General features: G+C 37.2%; 1 protein-coding gene across 15 annotated transcripts in view; it reads left to right on the top strand.

Annotated features, from left to right (window-relative positions):
• The window catches only part of Pbrm1 (polybromo 1), a 95,663-nt gene that overhangs the window by 24,530 nt on the left and 58,651 nt on the right, over window positions 1–12,482 (top strand). For 12 of the 15 annotated variants that reach the window (XM_027389542.2, XM_027389543.2, XM_035452572.1 and 9 more), the window contains 6 exons: window positions 1,970–2,086; window positions 5,171–5,239; window positions 6,981–7,079; window positions 10,588–10,673; window positions 11,292–11,387; window positions 12,355–12,446. In XM_027389542.2, the coding sequence (XP_027245343.1) occupies window positions 1,970–2,086; window positions 5,171–5,239; window positions 6,981–7,079; window positions 10,588–10,673; window positions 11,292–11,387; window positions 12,355–12,446 (559 nt within the window). The remainder of the gene's footprint in view (window positions 1–1,969; window positions 2,087–5,170; window positions 5,240–6,980; window positions 7,080–10,587; window positions 10,674–11,291; window positions 11,388–12,354; window positions 12,447–12,482) is intronic. The other 3 variants (XM_035452574.1, XM_035452579.1, XM_035452583.1) reach the window with 1 other exon arrangement.

The following is a 12,482-nucleotide window of genomic DNA, read 5'->3' as shown; positions in this document are numbered from 1 at the left end:
AGTTTTTTTTAATATAATTTATTTAACTTTATTTTTTTTAAGATTTTATTTATTATGTATACAACGTTCTGCCTGCATGTATGCCTGCAGGCCGGAAGAGGGCACCAGATCTCATTATAGATGGTTGTGAGCCACCATGTGCTTGCTGGGAATTGAACTCAGGACCTCTGGAAGAGCAGTCAGTGCTCTTAACCTCTGAGCCATCTCTCCAGCCCCTACTTAACTTTTTTTTATGTGCATTGGTGTAAAGATGTCAGATATCCTGGAACTGGAGTTCAGGCAGTTGTGAGCTGCCATGTGGGTGCTGGGAATTGAACCCAGGTCCTCTGGAAGAGCAGCCAGTGCTCTTAACTGCTGAGCCATCTTTCCAGCCCCCTCCATTTAGTTTTTTTTTAATTAAATTTATTTATTCATTTATTTTACAACCCAAGTACAGTTTCCCTTCCCTCCTTTCCTCCTTTTCCCTCCTTCAACCTCTCCTCTGCAAACCCCTCCCCCCATTCCACTCCTCTGTTTCTGTTCAAAGAGGGACAGGCCTTCCATAGGTTTCAACAAAGCATGGCATATCAAGTTACAGTAAGACTAAACACCTCCCTTTGTATTAAGGTTGGGCAAGTTGACCCAATATGAGGAGTAGGTTCCCAAAAGCCAGCCAAAGCCTTAGGGATAGCCCCTGGAGTCCCACAAGTAGAGCAAGCTACACAACTGTCACATATCTGTAGAGAGGCTAGGTCAGTCCCTTCAAGCTCCCTGTTTGTTGGTTCAGACTCTGAGCTCCTATGAGCCAGGTTAGTTGTTTCTGTGGATTTTCCTGGTTGTCCTTGACCCCTGTGGCTCATACAATCCTTCCTCCCTCTCTTCAGCAGGATTCCTTGAGCTCAGCCTAATGTCTGGCTGTGGGTTCTCTGCATCTGTTTCCATCAGTTACTGGATGAAGGTCTCTGACAATTGGGATAGTCCAGCAGAATATTGTTAGGCATCATATGTTGACTTTTGTTGTTTTCTCCAATTGTGTTTGGTTTTATCCTAGGCCTCTAGGCCATCCAGCCTGTGGGTTCTCGATCTCTAGGCAGTGTCAGTGGTGTGTTCAGTCTTGTGGCATGGGTCTCAGACTGGACTACACTAGTTGACCACTCCCACAATCTCTGCCAACCTTACCCCAGCACATCCCATAGGCAGGATTATGTGTCTGGGTTGGTGTCCCAGTCCCTCCACTGGAAGTCTTGCCTAGTCACAGGAGATGGCCATTTCAGGCTATGTATCCACTGTTGCTAGGAGTCTTAGCTGTGGTCATCCTTGTAGATTCCAGGGAGTTTCCCTTGTACCAGGACTTATCTGACCCCAAAATTTCTCTCCTTTCCAGTCATCTCTTTCAGTACTGTCCTCTCCATCCTTCTCCCAACCCCCTCCCTCATGTTCCCATCCCCACTGACCCTCAGTCCACCCACAAGATCTCTTCTGTTTCGCCTTCCCAGGGAGAACAATGCATCCCCCCTTGGATTGTAAAGGATAACCATGCTACAATCCACAGACCTAGATAGGCTAGGTAACAAGAAGGCTCAATTTAGTTTTTACTTAATTTGAGGAGCTATGAGGAACAGTGTAGGCAAGTATTATTATGGGGCATGTTTTCCCTGGTTTAATGATAATTGATTTCCTCATTCACATATATCGTGCTTGTATTTCACAATGTTTATTACAAAATTAAGATTCATTTTAAGACCTGATCCAGGAGACTTAACTATAGAAATAATATATAAGGAGTGTCACTAATTCATATAGTCCTTCTCAGTTACAAGCTTGTGTCATTGCTAGGAACATTTCTAAGGTACTCTTGAAATTTGAACTTAGGATAAATACTGCTTAGTAGTTGCTCTTTGGAATTAGCTTTGTAATCTTAAGAACTATTTACTATCTGGCACTTATGTATTGATTTCTTTCTCTCCCTATACCCTTCCTTGCCCCCTAGTCTTCTCCAAGTTACCTAAAGGAGATCCTGGAGCAGCTTCTTGAAGCCATAGTTGTAGCCACAAATCCATCAGGACGGCTCATCAGTGAACTTTTTCAGAAACTCCCTTCCAAAGTGGTAAGAGATTTGATCAATGACAAATGTTAAAATATTTCATTTTAAGTACTTTTAAGAATTTTATTAGGTACTGGTAAGTAAAATAAGAGTAAAGACTCAGTGTTGGAAGTATCCAAGTGGTAATCTTCATGGCCTCAGCAGGAAGCACAAAGGACATAATCTGTCATTTTACTTGATTAAAAGATGGCCTTTTTTCTTAATATGGATAGAAGCCTTTTGCCCATGTGTATGAATGTGTACTATATGTGTACCTGGTGCCTGTGGAAGTTAGGAGAGGACATTAGATCTCTGAACTAGAGTTAGAGATGTTTGGAGCCATCATGTGGGTTCTGGGAATCAAATGTGGGTTCTCTGCAAGAGCATCAAGTGCTTTTAAGTGCTGAGCCGTCTGTCCATCCCCCAAAGGTTGGCTTTACAAAAAAAGATTATTAGTTCTTTGTGTGTTGGGTGATGGGGACAGATTTCCTGCCTTTTGTTGTTTGAGTTGGTTCCAAATTCATAGGCTCTTTTTGTTACTATGATGCAAAACAGTATAATTTATTATTTTAGCTTTATTTATGTTAAATATTACTTATTTTTGTAATTTTCAGATAGGGTCTCACTACATTGCCTAGGCTTATCACAAACAAATCTTCCTGCTTCAGCCTCTGAGTACTGGAATTGCAGATCTTCCTGACCTTTGTTTTAGCCAATTTAAAATGTTAATACATCCCCATTATTGTGCAGCTGTCATGACTGTCCATTTGTAATGATAAATCTTTATGCCAAGCTGCCCGAGCCCCGATGTGGGCTCCCGAGATAACACACAGAGTCTTATATTAATTACAAAGCTGCTGGCCAATGACTAGGATTTCTGATTGCTATCTCTGTCTTAAGTATCAACCATAATTATTAATCTATATATTTTGTAAAGACTTATCTGATCCAGGATGCTGGTGGCATGCATCCTCTCTTGTCCAGTTCACATGGCGGTTCCCAGAGAAGAGAGGAGAGGAGGAAGAGCGCGATTTCCTGCTTGTCTCTGCTTATATTCTGAGTGTGCCTGCTATGTTACTTCCTGCCTCGATCACAAGACTTCTCTTTACTATATTTCCCAGAATCCTCCTCGATTCCTAGTATCACCTAACTTGCTTCCCTATTGGCCAACAGTACTTTATTTATCAACCAAGAAGACAAACATATACACAGAAGGACCTCCCCCATCAGTTCATCTTCTAGGATTTTTTTTCTTTAATCTTTAAAAACTGAAACTCCGTATGTCGAAAAATAAACCTGAAACTCCAGCCAAGTTATGGCAGTGGATCTCTGTGAGTTTGAGGCCAGCCTGGTCTACAGAGCAAGTTCCAGGACAGGCTTCAAAGCTACAGAAAAACCCTGTCTTGAACAACCAAAAAAAAAAAAAAAAAGGAAGTTCTGAGCCAGGCGGTGGTGGCACACCTTTTAATCTCAGCACTCTGGAGGCAGAGACAGGCAGCCCTCTGAGTTTGAGGCCAGTCTGGTTTATATAGTTAGTTCCAGGACAGACAAGGCTACACAGAGAAACCTGTTTTGAAAAAACCAAAGCAAAACAAAAAGGAAGTTATGATTCTTGTGGATGGATCCTAAACATATGCAAAGTAAAATAACTAATCCTTAAGGAAAAATACTGTATGTGATTCATCTTATGTGAGAGACTAGAATAGTTAAAATCTAAGACACAGAAAGTAGAATAGTATCTTCTCTAGGGGGAAAGAAGGAGATGATGAGTCCTCATAAAAAACCCATCTTTTGGTACAGGGAAGATGACTCAGGCAGTAAAGTATTTGCCACATAGGTATGAGGAACCCATAAAAAAAAAACAGCTGCTGTGGTTGTGCTCCTATAATTGCAGCACTGAGGTAACAGAGGCAAGAAGATCCCTGGAGCTAGCTGTTCAGCTAGTCTAGCCAATTTGGGAAGTTCCAGGTTTAGTGTGAGACCCTGTCTCATAAAATAAGATGAAAGTAATAGGATACAACTGATGTTGACCTCTGGTCTCCACATGCACACATGTGCACATACATGAGCATATACAATTGTCTTCAATTAGATCCAACTATTCATTTTCATTCTGTGTCTGTAAGAACAGAAATCACTTAGGGATCATAGTGGAAGAGTGAGTGGAAAGTTTGTAAGAGCAAGAGGAACAGAAGTTTACTGTGAGATTATGTCTTAGAAAAATGTCAGGGAAGCTGTACCCCAGAAGTCTCACCAATACTTCTGCCTAAAGAAGACCAGAGCAAGGATGCTATCAGTAGACATGATAGCATGAAAGGGGGAAATCCCTGTATTTAAGAATCCCCTCTCCCCCTCCCTTCCTCCCCCCCAAGTAACAATTATGAAAATAGGGGCCGTAAATTTGAGAGAGCAGAGTGTGGTATAAGGGGGTGTATAGAAAGGATTGGAGGGAAGAAAGGGAAGGGGAAAATGATGTGATTATATTTTAATTTCAGAAGTATCATAAAAACTTTAAAAAAAAAGAACAAAACTACTTTTGGATTTTGTTCAACTTCAGTTATTTACTTAAAGAAACAAAACTTGTAGACGAGCCTGAGAGTAGTGAACATGAGCGGTATCATGAAAGTGTGTCTGCTTCTTGGGATGAGCTTGGGTTAGATAAACTCCACAGATGTATCTCACTTGTGTCCCACACATAATCTTAAATCTTTTTAAAATATTAGGAGGGAGAGAGTTCAAATTCAGATCTCATGGTTGTTGAACATGAATGTTAAAGATGCCAGTGTTGTATTACAAATATGAAAAGCTTGAGTCCATCCATAGTTTAAAGAACAGGGTCCAGTGGTATATTCCTAAAATTCCAGCCAAATAGGAAGCTGAGGCAGAAGAATTTTAAGAGGTTGAGGCTATCCTGTATTTCATAGTGACACCCTGTCTCTCCTTTTCCCTGAAAAAGAAAAAAGAAAGAAAAATATACATTCTTTTTGTTTCTACTATAAGAATATGCTTTAGCCATGAATTTCATAAAGTTTCTCAGTTTTCTGGTTGAAGAGCAGCTTACCTTCAGAGTACTTTAACTTATTGGACATACCTGTTTTTGCCTTCCAGCAATATCCAGACTATTATGCAATAATTAAGGAGCCTATAGATCTCAAGACCATTGCTCAGAGAATACAGGTATGAAGGTGAACATCTGTAGTCATGTGGTTTATGTTGGATTGGCTTGTATACTTTCTTAGGAGATTGTAGAAAATGAAGTAGTAGATATTTCTTTTCTTGTAATTGTAGTTTTTAATTGCATTTTAGGAGAAGAGTATACTCTTAAGTTCAAGGTCCTAAATCTCTTTCAAGTAGAATGAATGAATGAATGAATGAATGGCTGAATAAGTGGGTATAGCATGAATAATAAAAACTAGAGACAGATATTGGGGTTCAAGCTGAAGACCAGAAAAGCAAAGCAGCTAACCACTAGAGAGCTCTTACCTCCACCAAGGCTCATACCAAATGGGGCAATCCTGTCCTCAGAATGACTACAGACTGACCTTGACTCCTGTCTGCTATCTTATATTCTTCTCTAGTGCTGGGATTAAAGGTGTGTGCCACCACTGCCCGGCATGTATGGCTGAACTGTATGGCTAGCTTTGCACTCTGTTCTTCAGGCAAGCTTTATTTGTTAGATCATAAACAAAATTATCACCACAGGTGGAACTAGTTATAGGCATTTCTGATTATGAAAGGCATGTTGACAATAAAAGCTTTGTTGTTTATTTTTACCCTATTTTAGATTGCTTTAGGATATATTAGAATGAAAGTTACTTACAATAGATATTTGAATACAAGGTTAATGAAAATAGGTACTTGTCCATGTACCCTTTACCTGGTGTGTGTGTTCCCTTTCTTTCCCAAGGGAAATGCTCTTTTAAAAACAGGCAGGACTCAAAGAGTTGTGATCAAACATTTGAGATTGCTTAAACCTCTCTGTAGTAATATTGTCATTTCTGCTGTTGTTTGTTACCAGGGACCCTGGTTGGTTTCTGGTCTGCTGCTAGACTTTTTTCTTCACAGAAATCAGGGATGAATCCTGCCATGCTTGACTTTAATCCTTCAAGATCAAAATTGTGAAGTAGCTGACCCTTGGGGATTTTCCTTTGCCTTACTGCTAAGCTGTTGGCAAAGCAACCATTTGTCAATGATCAGTCTCATGGGCTTACCTACCACCTGTGAGAGTCCTTCCAAATAAGATGGATGTTCAGATGTTGGTTTGCCCAGTCCTTTGCCTGGCTGTCTCAACTCTGCCTCATTTGTCTTTTCCCTGTCTGTGCAGTCTGTGCTATGGTTTTACCCTTTCTCATCCTCCACTGCACTTCATTTGATTTCTCCACTCTTTAGAACTTATCCTGTTTATTTCTGTGTACTAACCACTAGCCATGTGTCTTTTACCTGGTATGTGTGTCCCTTTCCTCTGTAAATTTAAAGCAACTATATGAGTACCCTTGCATTATTTTGTACCCAGTGAGCTTTAAGGTGTGTAATAGCTTGTGCAAATAGAACTGATTTTATACCTGAATGGTCTGGTAATTACATTATTAAGTCTATTTTAGTGATTGAATACTCATGTAGCACTTGGTGTCTGTCGAATAGTAAACTATGTTTTTTGCTAAATCTTACCTTACTTGATTTTTTTAAAATTGTAAGTTGTTTTTATGAAAATAATATATTCTGGTTTGTTGTATGTCACCAAATATACTTGTAAATAGGTACTAGTAATAATCTATAAAAGGGTAAATAATGAAGTATACTTCCCAGTGATATTTTGAAGTATACTAACAGCCTAAAAATATGTAGAGTCTTTTTCTTTAAAGGTTATATTGACTCATTCTTATTAAGAAAATTTGCTATATTTTGTTGTTTACTATAGAATGGAAGCTACAAAACTATTCATGCAATGGCCAAAGATATAGATCTTCTAGCAAAAAATGCCAAAACATATAATGAGCCTGGTTCTCAAGTATTCAAGGTTAGTGTTGTTGCTACTTTCATGGGTGATAATAGATACTAACTAAGTTCCAATTTTTATTATAATCATAAATTCCATCCATTTAAAATATAGAACTTAGTGGTTTAGTATTTACAGAGTTGTGTAGCCATTACGCCAGTCACTTAGCACTCACTTTTCATTTCCCTACACTTTCCCAAACTGTAGACAACCTCCATATACTCCAACCTCTGTACATTCTTCTATTCTGGAAATTTCATATAAATGACATCATATAACATGGATTCCTTTATGATTAATTCTTTTATTTAGCATACTGTTTTAAGATTTGTGTGTGCCCATACTTAGCCTGCCTTTCTTCTGTTTATTTGCTTATTAATAGTCTGTCTTAAAGATGGCACCATGTGTTTTTTTTAAAACAGTTATTATACATTTTAGTTATTTCCATCTTTAGCTATTACAAATATACTGTTAGGAACATTCACATATATAAGTTTTTTTGTGGGCATACATTTTCATTATACTTGGGTACATATCTAGGATTGCAATTGCTTGGTCATACATTAACTATGTGTTTATCTTACTGAGGAATTGGCCAAGTGTTTCCAGAATAACTTTACCATTTTACATTCATACCAGTATAAAAAGGCTACATTTTTCAACATTCTCACCAAACACCTATTTTTTTGACTTTGTTTTTATTACAATAATCCTGGGAGTATCATAATGTGCTATAGTTTTGATTTGCTTTTCTTTAATATAGTTAATGATGTTAAACATATTTTCATGTACATAATGACCATTTGTGTATTATATTGTCCTCTTTGGAGAACTATCTATTTTGATTCTTTGCCCATTTTTTAAATTAGGTTACTTATTTTTCCATTGTCATTTTAATAGTAATTTATATATTGTGGATATCATATCCTTATTAGTTGATTTTAAAATACTTTCTCCCATTCTCTTGTCTTTTCACCTTCCACGGTAATTTATTTTGACATTTTTTTTATTGATTTTGAAGACTTCTAGTTTATCTGCTTTTTTTCTTTGTTTGCTGGTATTTTAGGTATCATAACATTGAAATCATTACCTACTCCGAAGTAAAAAATATTCACACCTATATTTTCTTCTAAGAATTTTATAGTTTTAGGTATCACATTTAGATCCTGGAATCTAAGTTCAACTAGTTTTTGTGTATGTTAAGTAGGAATCCAAATACATTATTTTATATAGGTTGTTACCCAAAACTATTTTAAAAGCATTTTTTTCTCCATTGAATTGTGTTGGCATCCTTATTGAAAATCAGTTAACTATAGATATAAGGGTTTATTCCTGGATTCTTGATTATCTTCTGTTCGTCTAAGTATATAGTTTTCTTAATTATTTAGTCCTTGCATTTAAGCTTAATAAAAAAAAGTATTCCTTTGAAATGTAGTACATAATATAAAATAACTGATTGTGCAACTTAGCAACTCTCTGGTTCTAATAATAAATAGTTGATTGTAGAAATGTCTTTTATTAGCTGGACAGTGGTGGCATATGCCTCTAATCCCAGCACTTGAGAGGCAAAGGCAGGTGGATTTCTGTGAGTTTGAGGTCTGCCTGTTCTACAGAGTGAGAGGACAGCTGGAGCTGTTACACAGAGAAACCCAGTCTCAAAAAAATCAAAAAAAGAACTACATATCATTGAGAATTTAGAAAAGGGTGCTCAGAAAGTCTTTTACTAATGAAATCATTAGGTTTTTCTGAATGCTGGCCAAAATACTCAAAATTGTTGTTGGTAGTTAATGTTAACTTTTATTTGCACTTATTTTATGCTGAGTTTATTCCTATGCCATGACTACCGAATCTATATCTAAACTCTTCATTCAGCCTTACTCTCTTATTTTTAAGCATGTGCAAGCAGCAAAAATTCAGTGTTTGGCCTGGGCATACCTGCTGGCTTCACCATCATTCTGCTAGGGTTGTGCATAGTGCTTCCTTAAAGTTAAGTTTTTTAGTTACTTGGTGGCTTTTCAGCTATGGCCTGGGCAGTTTCACAGGTAGATCCCCACCCCCACCCTCTAGTGAGGTATGAAAGGAAGATAGTATCTGTAACATTGTTTCCTTTTAAATTTTTTTTTTAAACTTTGTATGTGTGAGTGTTTTGCCTGTAATATATGTCTTTGCAGCATGTGCATTTGGTTGGTGTGTGGGGGGCAGATTAGGGTGTTAGAACCTTTGTAACTGCAGTTACAGACAACTATGAACTGCCATGTGGGTGCTGAGAATGAAACCTATGTCCTCTGGAAGCATATCCTGTGCTCTTAACTGCTGAGCCATCTCTCCAGCCCCTTACGGGTGTTCCTGAAATTAACATGCAAATTTGAACCTCTTGATTTGCATGATTTTTGTAAGACTTTTTCAGTCAAGAGGGTAGCAAACCATTTCTACACTTTACCCATCTCAGGCCACTTTCTGTTGTATTTTTAAGAAATTTGAGTGAAACCAGGTGTAGTAATACATACCTTTAATCCCAGGACTTAAGAGGCAAAAAGAATCTCTGTGAGTTTAAGGCTTTCTGGTCTACATAAAGAATTCCAGAACAGCCATGGCTGCATAGAGACAACCTGTCTCAAAGGAAAAAAAAAAAAAAAAAAGAAAAAAAAGAAATTTGAGTGAGAATCAGGTATGAATTAGGAAGTACTTGAATTCTTAGTTTGTGAAAAGACATTTTAGTGATATATGGTACTGTTTGCTGATATAGTTAAGAATTTTTTCAGCCTATTTTCCCTGAACTAAGCTATTTTTATTTATTCATTTATTTTTATGAGGTAGAGTTGAAGTTTATTAAGAATAACGTTTAATATAGATTTAAGCATGGGATTATTGCACAGGTATATACTTAGGAAAAGGAGAGTAATGACCCAAGAGCATGAGCATGGGTTTGTGCTTCTCAACAGAGTCAGCCAAAACTAGGAGAAAAGAAACTCTGGATGTCATTTGTTGAGTTGCTATTAATTTAAGCAAGTAAATTTATTTTTCTGAAATTTGTGTACGTGGTCTTTAAAATTGTAGAATTATATCTTTTTTGAATTTTTAGATCATTTTAAACAAATAAAATTAATTGTATTTTGCCATTGGACTCAGTGTGCCTCGAACTTGCCAAATTATAAAAGAGCAACAGCCTTCTAATCTGGTACTCAATTAGTGACAACTTGTGAAGATAATTTGGAAGACTGTGGGAAGGTGTTAGGGATGCAGTTTTGTGGCTAGTGACTAGAAGTCTGCTCCAAATGAAAGAATGTCATGAGAGCCAGCAGTGCATTAGTCAGTGTATTTTTCAGTCTTTCTTCCCCATTGCTTTGTTTGTTTTGAGTGTGTAGGGACCTAAACATGTGGGGGTGAAAGGACAGCTTGCAAGAGTCGTTTCTCTCTGTCCACCATGTGGGTTTTAGGGACTAAACTCAGGTTGTCAGGCTTTGTGCCAAGAGCCTCTACTGAGCTATCTTGTGAGTCTTTTCTAAGCAAATTAATTTTATCTTGCTAGGATGCCAATTCGATTAAAAAAATATTTTATATGAAAAAGGCAGAAATTGAACATCATGAAATGGCTAAATCAAGTCTTCGAATAAGGTAGGTTTAAGATACCTAACATCCTTGTGTTTGTTTGCTGAATTTTAGCTTGTAAAATGAATATAGTAGAAAATAAGATTAATTTACAGTTGATGTATGATTCTGAAAATACTAGAAGCATTTCTAGATGTTTCATTGTAGCTGAAGAAAGTTATTTGAAAAGATGTGGTGCATATATATTATGTTTGATTATATAACAATACTGTGTATTTTTGCAATAAGGATGTGTAGTCAGAAGAACTCGTCTCACTCTAGTTTTTCCTTCATTAGGACTTATCTTTGAAAAGGTCTTAGTTCTGGGATTCCATTTCCTCTTAAGTGAAATGGAAACATTGAGTAACTTCTTTCAAAGCAATCTTCTGGCCCTTATGTTTATTTCAATATGGTGTCTTCTGGTTCTGTAGCAACCATAAGCTCATGAAGACTCACCTTGGTCCATTTCTTCAATGTCTCCAGATCTTGACACAGAACTTACTGCATAATAGACTCTCAGAAATATTTTATTACTTCTCTTAGAAGAAAATAGTTGTCTCCTCTTTGTTTGCCCAGCATTCTGATTTTTAGATATTCAGTCTCTGAGAATTTTTTATTTTATTTTTTTATTTTATCTTTGGATAGGACTGCATCAAATTTGGCTGCAGCCAGGCTGACAGGTCCTTCGCACAGTAAAAGCAGCCTTGGTGAAGAAAGAAACCCCACTAGCAAGTATTACCGGTGAGAGTAAGAGGGTATAGTCTGAGAGCTGACTCATGCTGGGACAGTAGGCATGCTAGCCAGATGGCTATCTTAAAGTATTACTGTAGGTTTTGAGGAGGGTGTATCAAGTACTTTACTTCAGAAGTTTAAGGTACCAGCTGGGCATAGTGGCATATACTCATAGATTAAGCACATGGAGAACTGAGGCAGGGAGATTGTGAGTTCAAGGTCAGTCTGGGTTCCATAGCAAGATCCTGTCACAAAAGTAACAAGTAGATTAAGGTTCTATATAGAACTTTCCTCACCTCTCAGATGACGTTTAATCATTATTAAGTAGTGTTTAGTGTCACAAATAAAATGTAGTATTAAATACTTGTTTATACTAAATAAATATTGTATTCATAAGAATCTGTTATTGTAAAATGAGTGTCTTAGAAGAGTATAACTAATCCTTTCCATAACGTATGGAGTAACATACTACATACATTTAAGTGGAAAACAAATTGTAGTAGTCTACTCCAAGCTTATGCTACTACTTCCTCTCTTGTTTTTAAAGTTTTAATATATATATGTAATACATATTATATTATATTATAATTATATTATATATGGATGTTTTGCCTGCATGTATGGTCATGCACCATGTGTGTGCAGTGCCTATAGAGGGTGTTAGATCTCCTGGCACTGGAGTGACTGGCAGACAACTGTGAGCTGTCCTTTGGATGCTAGGAATCAAACCCAGGTTCTTTGGATGCTCAGCTAGTGTTCTTAACTGCTGAGCTGTCTCTTCAGCCCCAACTTTTCTTTTTTTGAAAAGAAGAATCCCACTTTTCTAACACATTACGAAGAACATTATAAACTAAGAAGACAGTTAATAGAAGTTACAGTTTTCCTTGATATTGGTGCATTTTAACAGTTCCTTCTTTTATAAGGTGAGCAAATCATAACACCATTCTGTATTCTAATTGCTCATTTTTCTTTGTAGTAATAAAAGAGCAGTCCAAGGGGGTCGCTTATCAGCAATTACCATGGCACTTCAGTATGGCTCGGAAAGTGAAGAGGATGCTGCTTTAGCTGGTAGGCATTTTTAGATTGTGATCTTTCTGGATGAGG

This window comes from Cricetulus griseus (genome assembly GCF_003668045.3).
Source record: "Cricetulus griseus strain 17A/GY chromosome 1 unlocalized genomic scaffold, alternate assembly CriGri-PICRH-1.0 chr1_1, whole genome shotgun sequence".
NCBI classification, from domain to species: Eukaryota; Metazoa; Chordata; class Mammalia; order Rodentia; family Cricetidae; genus Cricetulus; species Cricetulus griseus.
Note: the sequence above shows the minus strand (reverse complement) of the source record. Positions and strands in the feature narration are given on the sequence as shown.